Source organism: Talpa europaea (genome assembly GCF_964194135.1).
Source record: "Talpa europaea genome assembly, chromosome: 8".
Lineage (NCBI taxonomy): Eukaryota > Metazoa > Chordata > Mammalia > Eulipotyphla > Talpidae > Talpa > Talpa europaea.
This window is the reverse complement of record NC_140075.1, coordinates 24,957,309-24,972,812: the sequence shown is the minus strand read 5'-3', so window position 1 is coordinate 24,972,812 and position 15,504 is coordinate 24,957,309. Positions and strand designations below refer to the sequence as shown.

General features: G+C 41.8%; 1 protein-coding gene across 2 annotated transcripts in view; it reads left to right on the top strand.

Annotated features, from left to right (window-relative positions):
- Positions 1 to 15,504, top strand: part of RYR3 (ryanodine receptor 3) — a gene marked incomplete at both ends in the record, with an annotated part of 506,236 nt that overhangs the window by 409,487 nt on the left and 81,245 nt on the right. For both annotated transcript variants that reach the window (XM_084241349.1, XM_084241348.1), the window contains 7 exons: positions 562 to 677; positions 1,344 to 1,411; positions 2,267 to 2,388; positions 5,653 to 5,702; positions 6,110 to 6,170; positions 8,533 to 8,771; positions 10,091 to 10,172. In XM_084241349.1, the coding sequence (XP_084097475.1) occupies positions 562 to 677; positions 1,344 to 1,411; positions 2,267 to 2,388; positions 5,653 to 5,702; positions 6,110 to 6,170; positions 8,533 to 8,771; positions 10,091 to 10,172 (738 nt within the window). The remainder of the gene's footprint in view (positions 1 to 561; positions 678 to 1,343; positions 1,412 to 2,266; positions 2,389 to 5,652; positions 5,703 to 6,109; positions 6,171 to 8,532; positions 8,772 to 10,090; positions 10,173 to 15,504) is intronic.

The window sequence follows — 15,504 nt, the reverse complement described above, 5'->3', positions numbered from 1 at the left end:
TGACCTCACCATTCCTAAAGTACCGCTTGTTCTTCCCCTGCCTGGGTAAAAGGCTAGAATTTATTTCTGCAACTCCTGTGCCTGCAAAGCTCTTTCCCCAAGTGTCCAGTGGCTCTCCTGCTCACCTCCAGCAAGCCTCCTCCCAGTGAGACCAGCACTGGGACTACAGTCGGACACTACAGTCTGCTCACCTCCACTTCAGGCACTTTGGGCTTTCGTTTTATATGTAGTCTGTGTCTGTTCACACACAGCTCACTTGTGACTTCCATGGGGGCAGAGATCCTCGTTTGCTTTACTGATTGATCCCCAGCTTCGTATTTGTTGAATGAATGATAGAGACATTTCTAAGAAATATTTTTGAAATTTACTGTGGTACAGGTGTTGTGTGCACACAGAGGCAGGTTCCAAGTGTGGGGAAAATCAGTCGAAGGATGAGTCAGGTCACTAAGCCAGAATAACCATTAACATTTGGAATATTAAGTCATCAGTTAATATTGCTAGTGCACCAAAGTCACACAGTGGTCTCTGTTACTTCCTGGGATTTATCCATTTTCAACCTAGAGGAATGAAGGATTTGGAGCTGGATGCCTCCTCCATGGAAAAGAGGTTTGCCTATAAATTTTTAAAGAAGATCCTGAAATATGTTGATTCTGCTCAAGAGTTTATTGCCCATTTGGGTAAGTATCATTGTGAAATATCACAAAAATGTGTTTCTCATAAGGTCAAAAAGAAAATGATATTTCTTTATCAGAGAATGATACTTTCATACTGCAACTTTTTGTGATCCCTTTATTTTTTATTTTATTTTTTTAGTTTTTACATCATTGCTCATTTTCAAACAATATTTGCTTCCCCCTACCCCCTCAGGTGTAGTCCCCATAGAGTTTCCTTCCCCAATACACCCAAGTACCATCTGTTTGTGATTCATTTAGACAGAGATTGAGGCAGCAGGGAGGCAGGAAAGAGTGGCTGAGACTTTCTTCCCCTTTTTAAATCCTTTTCATCCTTGTTTTCCCTGCTGGGTTTGAGTCAACCTTTTGTTATTTTTCATATAACTCCCTATTATTTTAACTTGTTTTACTTCATGACTTTGAGCATGAAACTCAACTTCTCTGAAGCTGCTTTCTCCTTCATAAGTTAGAGAAAACAGTTAGTGAAGAGGCTTAAAAGAATTGACACAAGAAATAACTCAATGGTACAATTGTAAAATACTTGGTAAAGTAGATATTTTGTAAAATCTAATTGCCTTTTTCATGGCCTTAGAGACACTGCTCTGTTTCTAAAATGCTTAAAGGGTGTTTGTCTTTATCTCTCTTCAACTTGTGTCACTTGTGTCTTTGTAGAAGCCATTGTCAGTAGTGGGAAAACTGAAAAGTCTCCTCATGACCAAGAGATCAAATTCTTTGCCAAAGTAAGTGACTCTTTGTATTTAATCAAGTTACTTTCTTCTGAAGATCTATGTGACTCAGAGTACAGGTTCAAATGAGCCAAGAAAAATTTCCAAAGCCCCAATGGCTTCGGTGAGGGGAGCGTGTCTTTCTCTGTGGTGGAGCAGGCCCAAGGTAGGCAGGTGACCTGAGGAGAGCAGAGGGCAGAGCAGGCCCTACACCACAAGCCAGAGGCCCAGGTTCCTTCTCTCTTGTTGCCCCACCATCCCCTAAGACGTGGCAGCGTGTCCAAACAGGCTTTCCTGTACCACATCTAAGGAAAAGGGGGAAAGAGAAGAGGGTTGTCAAGTGATGCCTTTTTAAGGTTCTATCCCAGTGGCTAAAACTCAGTCATTTTAGTCCCACTTAGTGGCAAGGGAGACTGGGTGGATACTCTACCCAGGCGACCCCATATTCAGCTCAAACACAGGAGTTACTATTGCTAAGAGAAAGAAAGGGAGAGTGGATCTGGGTGCCAGTAAGCAGTCTCTGCTGGACAGCCCTCCACAGGGGACCAAAGGCATGAGGTCTGGGAGCCATACTCTGAGAGAGAGAGGCAGATGCTCAAAATGAGTTGTATATACTCCCCTCATAACTGACTTAGGGCTGTGTGTGTGTGTACATCTACCTCAGTCAGTGACCTGATTGTATCATATACCCCTAGGCCTCTGGTTTGAGGTGTAGAAGAGAAAAGTTTGTTGGAAACTAGGCTCAGAGCTCCTGGAAATTCCAGAGCCAGAGTTCAGTGGCTTTTTGCTCACAGTAAATGAACATTCCAAAGGCACCAAGGGAAGGGTTTTATTTGTTTCCTGGAAGTTAACTGCTGGTGGGTTTTCCAGGTTCTGCTCCCACTAGTAGACCAGTACTTCACCAATCACCACCTCTACTTCCTGTCGTCCCCTTTGAAGCCCCTGAGCAGCAGCGGGTATGCCTCCCACAAGGAGAAGGAAATGGTGGCCAGGTGAGTCTACGAAAGAAAGGCCAAGGTGCTCATGCACTTTCTCTGAAACCCCAGACCTCAGGCCACAACAGGGTGAAGGTTTTAGAGAAAGGAACTGCAGTCTGATGACTGCTTGCTCGGGGGTTTTGGTTACCATCTTAGCTTGGAAAGCAATTCTATTCATACCTACCTGGGTATTATGTTGACAACCAAGGGCAGTTCACGGCTTGGGAGTATCAGTGGGACTTGGGAAGAACTTACATGCTCGGGTCAACTTGTATCCTGAAAGTGCATTTAGAAAAAGGAGATGATAATTCTGAAGCTTGTGAAAAGCAAGCATACAACTTCAAGAAAAAACCAATTAACACTTTTCATTTTAAAGATTAATTATTTTTAATTCAGACCTTATCGTCTTCATGTGAATGATCTGGGATTTGGAATCTGGAGCAACATAATTCAATTTAAATTAGTAACAGGAAATATCCTTTCATCAAAATCACCAGCCTCCCTTCCCGTTCAACTAGACATAGCATGTGCATAGACCAACAGAAATAAGAACAAAGAGGATGCTTCATGATCAGGCTAAAAGATAGATTCTTTTAGGTCTTGGGTTCTTTCTGTATATGATTTATAAATGACAAGGAGCGGGTTAGACTTGCGAATGAAAAGAGTTTACGACTTTAATGAAAGCAGTCAATCAGCTCTCCCTAGTAGCCAGGAATGATGAACAGTGTACATTATACTTTATAAAGGCCCAGCCATTAAATCCCCCCCCTTTGGGAAGATAGTCAACCTTAGGATTATCTAACCTTTATTAAACACAACATGTCTAACTAGTGAGCTCAGTTTTTCAAATGCAAGAGTTCCTGCCCACTTCAGTAAGCATCATTGTGAAACATCATAGCCTTTTTTAAAAATTCTGAGAACTACCTGTGTGCTGTGACCTCCATTGTACAGATGAGGAAGGTGAGGTGTAGTCAGGTTCACTGTGTGGCCTACTGAGAGCAAGGGTCAAAGCCCCGGCCTCTCTACTCACATTAAGTGCCATTTTCTTCGCACTATAATTACATGATCTCTTTTATTAAGAAGAGGAGAGTCCAAGCTGTCAGAAGAAGCATCAACTACTGACCCAGGATGTCCTAAATGTTTTTAGGACGCACCAGTGCATTTCGTAAGAAGTTAGGGAAGTGAGATATTCAGATAATCCAACAGAGGGCAGGTGTGTCTGTTTTCTTCATCTATTTTTCTTAGATTATTAATTCATGGAAATGTAACATTTGTTCAGCCAGGCACCATTTGTCATGGCTGGAATACAACAACCTGGAGCTGATCAGCCTTGCAAATCACTTTCAAATCCATCCGTGTGCCCGCTGCCCTCCCAACAGAAGCAGTCATGCCTGTACTAAATGCACTCACATTTCCAGACCCCTCGCTTGCATCCTGCACCCTCACCCCATCGGGTCTGTATCTGATGCCAGCCATCGCTTCCCAGATTCCCTTCCCTGCGGTCTCTCTAACTGATCACCTTCAAATTCTGAGATGGGAGAGACATCTGAGGCATCTGGCCCCCTCTTAACTCTGGGCTAAGGTTGCTGTTGCTACTTAAATCGTGAGTTCCACAGGGGACAAGAAGGGCCTCTCGAAATTTCATGGCATTTGGCCACAGGAATGTACTTCTGATGGTAAGGGGAGCTAGGATAGTACTGGGATCAAACATCCCAGCCATTTGCTTTCCTTGGGGAAAAGCATTATTTTGTATTTATACAGAACATGTATCCACTTTGAAGTATTTCACCATAAGCATATGAATTTATCAGCCCCTAATTTTAAAAACTAAAAAGGTCTTGTCTTACAGATGAGAAACTAACACCCAGGGCAGTTATGTGGCTTCTCTAGTAACAGCAGAGACATAGAGTTCAAATTCCTCCAGGATTTTCCATCAAACACATATCTCAAAAATAAGAAAATGAACACAATGGGAAGAGAGGGAAAAAAAGCAGTCTGTTTAATTTCACATTAGCTGGCTGCCAAATTTCTGCTCATTTATCCTGAGTCCTCTTAAGCTCTAGGCCAGGGGGCTGCAGCTTATTTCCACTGCAAAAACAAGTAACTAACCCCAAGGAACTTTGGCAATATTTCTAGTAGACAGCCCAGAAAGACCCAGGGCATTAATTAAAAACCATTTAAAAGTGAGCAAGTTTTCCACCCCACCAGCACTCAAGATGTATTCCTGCTCCACTTGAACTGTCCCCTAAGAGACTTCTGCCCTGTGTGGGGCAAGTAGCCCCCACCCCCACCCCCACAAGCCTGGATGAGAGATTGGGAAGGACCTCAGCTCTCTTACCTTGGATTTCCATGGCTTGTGCCAGTTCCTTCCCCTCCTCTACACTGGAAGTTCTGCCTTCTGAGAGGTTTGCAGAATTCTCCTCTAGCCTTGGCAGTGGCAAGTAATGCCAGCACTTTGAGGAATCTCTACCATCATCAGCATCAGGGCAAATGACAGCTGCAACACCCCATGACAGCCCCCACCCCCACCCCTGGCACATGTTCCGGGCTCTTTGATTGTGCAAGACCCTCTGCTCAAATCTGTGCAAAGTAAAATGATAAGACACAGCTGGACCTTCAAGGGATTCCACAGTAGAAAATACAGGTGAAATTTTCAAAAACCACAAAAGCATAGTAGATGGACTTTCTTCATTTCCAAGGCTTACAGCTACACAGCAACCCGGTCAGACTCACCAACTAATGGAAGATGACAGAGAAAGCGATTTCTTAAAATGGATTTTGTTCAACACAATAGCCCCTACACCTGAACCATTAACTTTCTTCCAAACCAACCTTCTTGCCCACCTCCCAAGTAAAGCCACATGCTGCCAGTAAAGGCTACAGAACGGTTTGCAATCCATTGCAGTAATGGAGAATGCATGCTGCTTCCCACAATCCTCATTTATTCTTGAATGTCTTGCATCTGAACATTTGAGCACAGAGCACTCTATGCCAAGGCGTGGTTTGCAACCACCAGGTCTCTGAAAGACTAATTGCTGTGAGACTGTTTTCTATCAAGCAGACTAGCCTGTGAGTAACCTTTCATGTTCTCCAACAAGACAGCAGGAATCACACTTTCTCCTAGTGTGTCCAGAGGAGTCTTTGAGAGGAACACAGTACATCTTGCTAGAATGCTGTTCAATGCTCTTTTGTTTTACAGCATGGGGGTGGGTGAGGAGGGAGTGTCAATGAGCCCTCGAATCTCTGTGCTTTTCCTACTTTCATTCTTTTCTGCTTCAGCCTGTTCTGCAAACTCGCTGCCCTTGTTAGACACAGGATTTCCCTCTTTGGTAAGTGAAAAGAAGGATTGCTAAAGACTATACTCCTCCCTGCAATTATCCTGAAATTGCATTTTGCCTTTATTTGTGACTCCCACAGACAACCTTAGCCTTAGAACTAAGGTGTCACCTAAATTTGCCAGGGAAAATTGGTCTGAAGTATGATAAATGATCTCTCTGCCCTGTTAACAGCTCAAATTTTCCACACCAATGAACGTTTTAAGCTCTGCCTCTGCCATCCATCATAAAGCGGATGTGTCGGGCCAGAGATAAATGTGTTGTCCTGAACATGGGCCTGGCATGCTCACTATGAGTTGGTGGTTAATTATGCTGGGCTGTGGTTTGTGCCTTTTGAGAAGATTGCATTTAAAAGACAGGTTGAATGTTTGGAGAGTCACAGATGATATTTTTGATTCTAGGGAGTGATTCTACTACAATGGTGAGCTGTCTTCACATCTTAGCACAGACGCTTGACACAAGGTGAGTCTGTCCAGTTTTGCCCAATAGTTGGTTCCAAGACTCCCTCTCTGACCCACTGGTCTCACTTATTATCATCATGGAGAAAAGACATGTCACAGCTCTGCAGGGGCTGGGGCGAAAAGGGAAGATGGGAAAGATGCATCTTAACCCTGATGGTTGCACTCTGTCAGCTCACATGATGGAAAGCCACTGTGTTGGCATGCACTGAACACTAAAAGCTGAGCATTTGGTCAATTCTTGTCTTCTCGTACTGAGAAGTTCATCTTTCAGAAGGTAAAATATATAATGTGGTGGAGAACCAGTTAGCACCTAATACTCCACACAAAAAGGAAGCGCTGCCCCCTGCCTGACCAGGCCGTCAGCTTCCAGGGAGAGGGCGCCATGGCACCCTGCATTGAAAATGACCAAGGCAGGAGAAGCAGGACATCTGACTACTGAAAGCTCAGAGACAGAGCAGGGCCTAAGGCCTGGAGGATGGCTGAATAGGAAAGGAAGCCTTATATATGTATTTTTTTACATCATTGTTCATTTTTGTATAATGTTTGATTTCTTGCTCAGGTGTTTTCCCCATAAAATTCTCACCTTCAAGTCACCCATGAACCATCACCATAGTCCCTTGTGCTCTTCCCTCCCCTGTTTTGACCTCTCTCTCTCCCCCTCCCCTATTGTATGTCTCCAATTTATAGTTTGCCTGCTTCTTTTTTTTCCTGATCCCTTGTTTGGTTCCCCTATAAGTGAAGCCATCTAATATTTTTCTTTTTCCTTCTGATTTATTTCACTGAACACAATCCCTTCTAGTTCCATCCATGTTGCTGTAAATGGCACGTGTTTAACCTTTTGATGGCTGTATAGTATTCCATTATATGTATATACCACATCTTCTTGATGCAGTCATCTGCTTGGGGGCATTTAGATTGTTTACATATCTTACCTATTGTAAATAGTGCTGCAATAGACATAAGAGTACATATTTTGAAAGGAAGCCTTTTTAAGAAATGTAAATTGTGATAGTAGAAACATAAATGAATTGATTTGAGAGAGAGAGAGAGAAGGAAGTAGAAATCAACTTCCAGGGAGCTTTCTTTAACGCAATCGTTAAGCAGAGTTCTTGTCAGAGGTGGAAAGAGGACATAAGACCCAGTGCAGAATAAAAGGACCAACCTTAAGAGTGATCAGAAGATGAAAATCCAGTACAAAATAAGAATGGCTACCCCTCCCCCCCAAAAAAAAAAACACACACTCATAAAAGTTGAGGCTAATTAAGAACTTTAGGGTTATAGAGATATGAGGACATCACAAAGATTGCAGTGTCAGTCCCTACACTTCCAGGAAACTAAGATCGCCTGCAATTAGGATGAGGGATCATCACTCCAGGAGCTCACAAACTGCCTCCAGAGAGAGTGCACTTTCTTTTGTAAAACACAGGTCAGTGTGCTTGGTAACCATTCCTGACAAAACCTGCCACTGTAAGGTTAGGACTACAGCTTGGAATACTTACAGCACAGGAGCCAGCCTCATTGACTTTTTTTTTCTTGGTTCTATTTTTCTGGTTGTTTGGATGATCATCAGGAAAATGCTGTGGATAAAAAGCATCTGTCCTCATACCAAACCTGTCATAATCTTGTGAATAAGATGTAGAAAGAGGAAAATAATAGATGATGTGTGGGCTTGGTTCCAATTCTGCTTTATAAAATAGTTTTGAGGAGAGGAGGCTTTAGATACTCATAGTTGATCTCCGTTCCCATACGGCACACGTCCATGTTTTTTTCAGTGGCCTGATTAACCTGTCTGTTTTAAAAGGGGCTGGCTGTCCCTCTTCCCTTTCACCAAGCTCAGCCCTACAAGTGACTAGCAACCACAGCTTCACTTGACTTCTTTGTTCATGTTTGTTCTCTCTCTCTCTCTCTCTCTCTCTCTCTCTCTCTCCCCTCATCACAGGAGAGATTATATTTCTAGCTAGTCCTTGTAAAAGTTGTTTATCCCATAATGATCTGCAAATAAGCTCACCTCTCCCTCTTTTTAATTAAATGTTTACAGAAGAATGTAACCAGCTGCGACACTATAGAGACAGCAGGTCACCTCTCAATTTTATTCTAAATCATCCTCTACATTTCCCAAAAAAGTGTTGAGCTTTAATTCTCTCCAGCCAAGCACCACAGCCCTCTGCCATGTACCCCTTTGGGATTGTGTGAGCCAGAGGTCCTCCTGGATGCTAAGTACTCCCCCATCTCTCCTGACACCGTGTCTTCGGGAGGCAGCAGTGCCAAGTGTCTAACCAGGTTGCACCAAGTCACCAGTGTCAAGAAGGGGTTGACCTCAGGTTCAGATTATGCTTCTGGTTCTGAACATTGTTTGCTTACAGGACTGTTATGAAGTCAGGCGCGGAGCTGGTGAAGGCTGGGTTGCGAGCATTTTTTGAAAATGCTGCTGAAGACTTAGAGAAGACTTCAGAAAACCTGAAGCTTGGGAAGTTTACCCATTCCAGAACGCAGATCAAGGGCGTGTCTCAGAATATTAACTACACCACTGTGGCTCTGCTCCCCATCCTGACATCCATCTTTGAACACGTCGCCCACCATCAGTTCGGGGTGGATTTGCTCTGTGAGTCATGGGCTGTTTGTCACGGATTTCTAGGCACAAAACCACAGAGAGGAAGTGGTGGCTCATTCACTTAGGTTGACCTTGAGGACTGAGTAGAGATAATTATACATTTTTCTTCTTGAGTTTTAAAAATGAAGGACCCCCCCCCAATTTAAGTATATAATATTTAATCTTTCCCACTATTGTAATGAACCGGAATTTTCCACCTGCTAGTATCACTCTGAGCCATTGTACTCCCACATAATTTGAAAAGGTTATCTGAGTAATCCAGCAGGAGACACAGGTTTGCTCCCAGGGTTTTTCAGACACCAATTTTCCTGTTAAAAAGCCCTGATTTATTCATTGGCTACCAGAAGCAGAGGAAAGACGCTAGATTTTCATTATCTGAGGCTTCAGAAGAAAACCGTAGCTGGTTGGATTGATTTCAATTTGCGTTTAATACCAGGTATGGCCCCCTTGCAAATATTCTGCCATCAAAATTCAGTTTCACACTTTAAGTGTCCGCACATGATTTCGTTTAACCAGCTGTTGATCACTTAAGGCTGGTGCACCTGAGCACCCGAAAGTCAGTTATTTCCATGGGGCAAGAGGGGAGAGTGGGAGAATATCCACACTCATTCTAGGTCATGAGAAAAATATGCTTCCTTGTTGAAAAACACAAAATTAAATTAGTTCTTGTTGTGTGACATGAGTCCCAGCCTTCGTAAGAGCTAGACATTAACAGGGGCAGGGAGCCTGTGGATTACCCTGTGCATTGCTAAGTGGAAAACACCCCTTCCCTTAGGAGATATGGCAACATCATCATAAAATAGACTTGCCTTTTGAAAAACAGCTATCAGAGCGCCTGAGAAAGGCACACATGAGGAACTCGGCTCTCTCTGAAGACGTGGGGATGTCTTGTCCATCTGCTAGAATGAAAGGCCCATTCAAACTTCACATTTCTTCTGTTCTTCCTTTCAAAGGAAGGGAATATTGTTCTAGGTAAAATTTGACTCCAGTGTCTCCCTCCATTTAAAAAAATAAGACCTCATATGGCAGAACTCATTGGTCAAATGGTTCCTTTCCCTAAGAAGCAATATGATCCACATCAGAAGCTCCCCAAAAGAACTGGGTGGCTTAGTAAAGGGTGTTTTCCTGGCAGGGTTTTCTCTCCCAGTTCAACAACTAGCCTCTGGGCGCAATTGGGGGAGCGGGGTGAGGGGTGAGCATTTCATTGAAGACCTTGAGATCTTGGCTCTTGAGTGATGCTGGCATGTTTCCCCGTGGTGGACCCTGGGATTGACACACAAGCTATGACACCCCCTTTCTCTTCTTTTCAGTGGGAGATGTGCAGATTTCATGCTACCGCATACTGTGCAGCCTCTACTCCCTTGGGACAGGAAAAAACATCTATGTTGAAAGGTAATTAGCCCACAAAAGAGACAAGCACAGTCAGGCTCAGAAAATTCTTACATTCTTCACGAACACTTAATAATATATTTCAATCCAGCAAAATCGAAATGCTCACTTAAATGGGTTGGTGATTTCAAGCCTATGAAATACTCATGGCGACATTAAGAAGTTCAATGAGGCCATTGAGATGTACAAGTGGGGAAAGATAGATACTGTATGTCTGTCGCTCAAGGAGCGTTATTAGCCAGCCTGAGTCCTGTGTTAGAGACCAAAAAATGCCAAAGAAATGTGTCTTCAAAATCACAGCTTCCAAATAGCTTCCAGAGTTCCTGCAGTTAAAGCTCATGGAGAAGCTCATGGGGTTGCAGCAGTAGCTTTGGTGTTTAATGAGTTTCTTCTGTGATACCACCCTGGACCTTTATCATCCTCGGCTGTCAGATTAACTTTAGTTTTAAGCAAGTGCACATACTGGGCACAGAAATGCTGTTCAATAATCTTGAATCTGAGCAAGCTGATTTGCAGCGGTGCTCAGGGTCCAGCTTTGCTCTCTAATCTGCCTGGAGCAATGCAGGCCTTTGGCGACCCTCTGCTTTTCAGCAGCAAATGCCATGTGTTGTTTTGTTATGTTTTAATCCACGGGGAAGATCAGAAGGATAAACAGAGTATTAACCAAACTTTAGACTTAGTCTTATCCTTGGGAGACTTTCTTACGCCCTTTCTTCTTCTTGCTCTTTCAAATGAGGCAAGTGGAAGGAATTCAATCTGGACATAAAATGAATGTAAATATCCCCTTAGTGTCTGTGCCCCATGTGTTGCCTCAATTTATCAAACAAGACAAGGATAAATTCAGTTTTGCATCAAGACTTACATAGATTCTAATTTCAGTTTCTCAGGAAAGCAAAAAAGACTTCAGCTCCTTCAAGAAGCCATGTACTAGTAACCAAAAAATGCTGAAGAAATGTCTGTATCTTCATAAGCACAGCTTTCAGATAGCTTCCAGAGGTCAAGAAATAAGCTGAAGAACTAGTGACTCATTATTGTGATTCTGATTTTAATTCTTTATAGTCGTGCAGCTTTCCTTATTTTACATAAAATATGAACAAATGTTTTTGCCATTTAATAATAGGAACTGAACAGACAAAAATTTTAACTGTATCATATAGCAAGTAAATAAGAGAATAATTTTTTTTCCATTTAATTCTGAATTTCACTCAGGAGAGATATCTTTAATTGGTTCCATTGAACATTTGCGGGTATTTTCCTCACTATTTTGACTTATGCGTGTGTATATGCATCTGTGTGTGTGTATGTGTTTGTCCAATGTTTTGAAAAGCCTATGCATTATTCTCTTGGGTTGGGGGGGCAATCAAAAAAAGGTCAACTCTGAAATGTCAGACCAGAAAGAGATCATTCTTTGTGACTTTTCATACTTTATTCATATATTCATTATCCATCTGCCTTCCATAGCACTGCGAACACTGGCACCTGGGCTTTATATTCCGTGTTAGTAGTAGTCAAGGCTAGACACCCCCAGGGCACGGTTGCCCCAATGGCTCTCTGTCTGTTAATGCAGCAACTAAGGAATTGAAGATTTAAAATCCTGAAGTCATGCTGTCACTATTAGTAACTTTCATTTGTTTTCTTTTGTATTATGAAAGTAAGACATACATTTTTTAAAAAGTCAAGAGATATATATATAAAAGTATATAAAATTAAATCTACTGTTTTTTCACTCCACATCCCCTGCCATACCACACACCTGAATTCAGTTCCCAAGGGATGTCACCAGTAAGAGTTTGATATGTACCATTCCAGCTATTTTCTACATGTGTACATTTTTACACATATGGGGTCATAATATTGTTTTGCACCTTTGTCCTGGATGAAGCAAAAAGTGATTTTTTCTTGTCGTACTCCTCATTTTTTTAATTTATCATATAGATACAATAGCCATTAATTCTGTGCTTAGATTAGCAAATTTTAAACACTTTTCCCACCTTATGCTTTCTACCTTTTTTTTTTTGCTATGTAATTATGGTATTTTAATTATATATGGATAACATTTATAGTCTATTCTAACACAAATAGTCTCAGAGTTGATTCCCTTAGTTTGTATTTAAATGATTCAATGCCTCATCAATTCTTTTGAAACATGACTTCTTCATTCCTGAATTTTTATTTTTATTTCTCTCTAAGTTGACCAAATTTATAAATATGTGGTTGTTTCTCTAAGTTACTAAGACACAAGCTCTTAGATATTCTCGAGTCCTTGGTATTTTAGAATATCATTCTTTAACTTTATATGTGAACAATTTCTGTGATATAAAATCCTTGGTTCATAATTTTCTTCCCTGAGAAGCATATAGACTTTGCTTCTTTGTTTTCTGAACTGGTTTATTTCCTGTGTGAGGTGATTTATTCCATTTACCCATGACTCTGTGGTAGGAAGGGAGAAGCTGGCTGTGGATTAAATTCTTTTTTTAGACTTAAAGCTCATTAATTTCAGTCCCTTCCGCTTCTGAGAACTTAATATGCCTCCTCAGTCTTAGAATCGGGTTTTCCTTTATTTAATCTTTAGTTTTATTATAGAGTTGTTGGAGCTTTTTTTACTTATCTGTTGTTCAGGAAGGGGAATTAAATCTCTTTATTGGCCTTGTCCTTAATCTTCCACATCCCTCATTTTCTCTCTGGCAATTCTTAGCTAGTTCTCTTTTCCTGTTTTGTATTGGTATGATTTTTCTCAACTTTGCCCATGTTTATTGACTCATTATGCTGTGTTTTCATTGAGTGGACAGAGAGAATTTCCCTCTACCTTTTTTTTTTCTGGATAATCTCCTGAACTATGTCTCTTGACTCTTCTTCATTAGGTACAATTCTAGTTGTCTAAATGGAAAAGAGAGCTTGCACATGGGTGTATGGGTGGGTGTGCAGGTAGGTGTATGTATGCGTGCGTGCACGCGCACATAAGGGAAGCAAAGTTGGCAACTTCAAATCTGAGAAGATGACTTAGGACCAATTCTTTCCCATTATATCAGCAGTACCTTTATCCCTAGAAATGTGTCCATCCTTAGCCTTTGCTGCCTCTCCCAACAAAAGAGATCAGCTGGCTCAAAGGAAAGGTTGGTGAAAATCTTAGTGCATTATATGGTCACTGGAATTTTTCATAGTGACTTAATGTATGTTCTGCTCTACTTTGAAGGTGTTGGGTCAGCAGCAGTAGAACATGTTACTTCTAACTCTTCCACGCCACCTCATCTCAGGTGCTTTCTCCAGACTAATGGCATATATACCCTTCCCAATTCTGATCCTGTCTGCCACAGCAATGTAGAATCTGCCCCCCCCCCCATGTGCTGTCCAATTGTTCTCCCAAAGCCTGCTCACATCCTTCACCTTCAGTGTCTCAAGCAAACACTCATCTTCTGTGCTCTTCTGAATTCCTATGTTTATTTCCAGAAATCTCTACACTCGCCTCTGGGTCTCAAAATTCTGTTTCAGTTCCAGGGTCCTCCTTTGATGTGGTCCATAACTTTGTGATTGAAGTTATCACACATTTTCTAATTTCAGCAGAAATCCAAAATTCTTCCCTATTCCACCCCCCGCCCCCATCTTGTGGATTTTAGAGAGGAAAGTATAATGAAGTTCAACATTCCTCAACCACCATTTGCTGATGTTTCCTTGTCTAGTGACTATCTATAAGGTTGCCAGGGGATCACAGAACACTTGGCTTCTAGCTGTATTTTGAGTTTGCATATGGATAGGAAAGATTCCAGTCCTCTCAGTAGCAGAGTGGAAGTGAAGAGGACAGTCATTGAAACAGAATAATGACCCTCTCTTGGAATATTTTCTAATTAAGACAGTACTGAGAAGGTCACTGAGAGTGGAGTTCTCAGTTACAACATTTCAGAAACAGGTAAAGAAGTGCATGCGTTTAACTGTGGAAGATATTTATATTTTATAACATCCGTGTACTTGGACTCATGGATAGAGCATTTGATGGGGGTGTTGGTTGAGTCTGAAAATGGATTACATTAAGCATTGAATGTCCGTTTTATTTCAAATGAAAACTGTGTTGTTCCCATCACATTTTAGAGATACTCTCTCGATGCTCTGCCCCCGCCTTTATGACCAACTGTTTGTAATCAAACATTGCATACTTTCCCTAGACCTTCCAGATTGCTAGTATTACTATCTAGAGCCATGACCCCACTCTCTGCTCCTCTGCTATTTTTGCTCTTTAGCCTCTTCTGAAATACACAGAAAGGAACTTTCAAAACTGCAACGTACCAGAGAGGTGCAAGACATAATGATTATCAGTGATAACTTTGTGCCTGTGCCCCTGACAACAGACACTGAGAAACAAGACTCCCACTCCATGAAAATAAAATGAGCGATCCACGAGGGAAAGCCTGCAGCTTACCAAATTAGGAAGTGACAAAAACTGACACACAGTTTGAGCCCTCTTCAGTCTGTCACCATTAGCCAAGTTCTATTGTATGAAAAATACTGCACAAGGCAGTAATGACTGAGGGGGCGGAGTTACCATATCTAGAAATAAACTCTTCTTGTAGAGCTGTTTCTGTAGCCCTTGCATTGTTTTGTCCACACCCACATTGCCCCCTGGGGGGCACTACAGCCCCAGCTTTGCCTAGCTTGTTCCTCTTTGGCCTGGTGATCAAGGGCCTCCATCCTGGTATTAATTGGCAGACTTCTGTGCTTTAACTTTACAGAATCTTTAATAGCCAGGCCTGAAGAGCTGTTGTTTATCCTTCTTAGTGGTGTGACTAACTCGACTTATTGGGGTTTTTTTGTTTGTTTTTTCCTTAAACATGATCTTTCTTCTTTTTCTTTTGTTTCCATTTTATTTTATTTTATGTAATTTTTACATCATTTTTCATTTTTGCACAATGTATGCATTTTCATCTTGGTTATATTCCCAGAGACACATTGGGGTGGGGGAGCGGAAGGAGGGATTAGGGTCAAAATAAGGGGGGTGGGACTTATTGGGATTTTTTTTTTTTTCGAGTCTAGAAAATGCATTATTGTTAACCTTGTTGAGACTTGGTGTTGTAGAGGACAGGGACCTTCATGCTGTGTCACTTGGGTCAGTATAGTCAGGATAGCACTGGATTTTGCCCCAAGGAATGTCTTTGTGTCAGACTCTCTGGCAATCCACCTTCTTGAGATGATTTTAATTTTTGTGTGAGAGAGAGAGAGTGGATAATGGGTCAATTTAGCACCAGACAACTCAAGCACAACTATCTCCTAAGTTTACTTCCCAAGACCAACTAAAATTTGCTCTCAGATGTGAATCATTACTGCCATTCCTGATTGTCACCCAGAC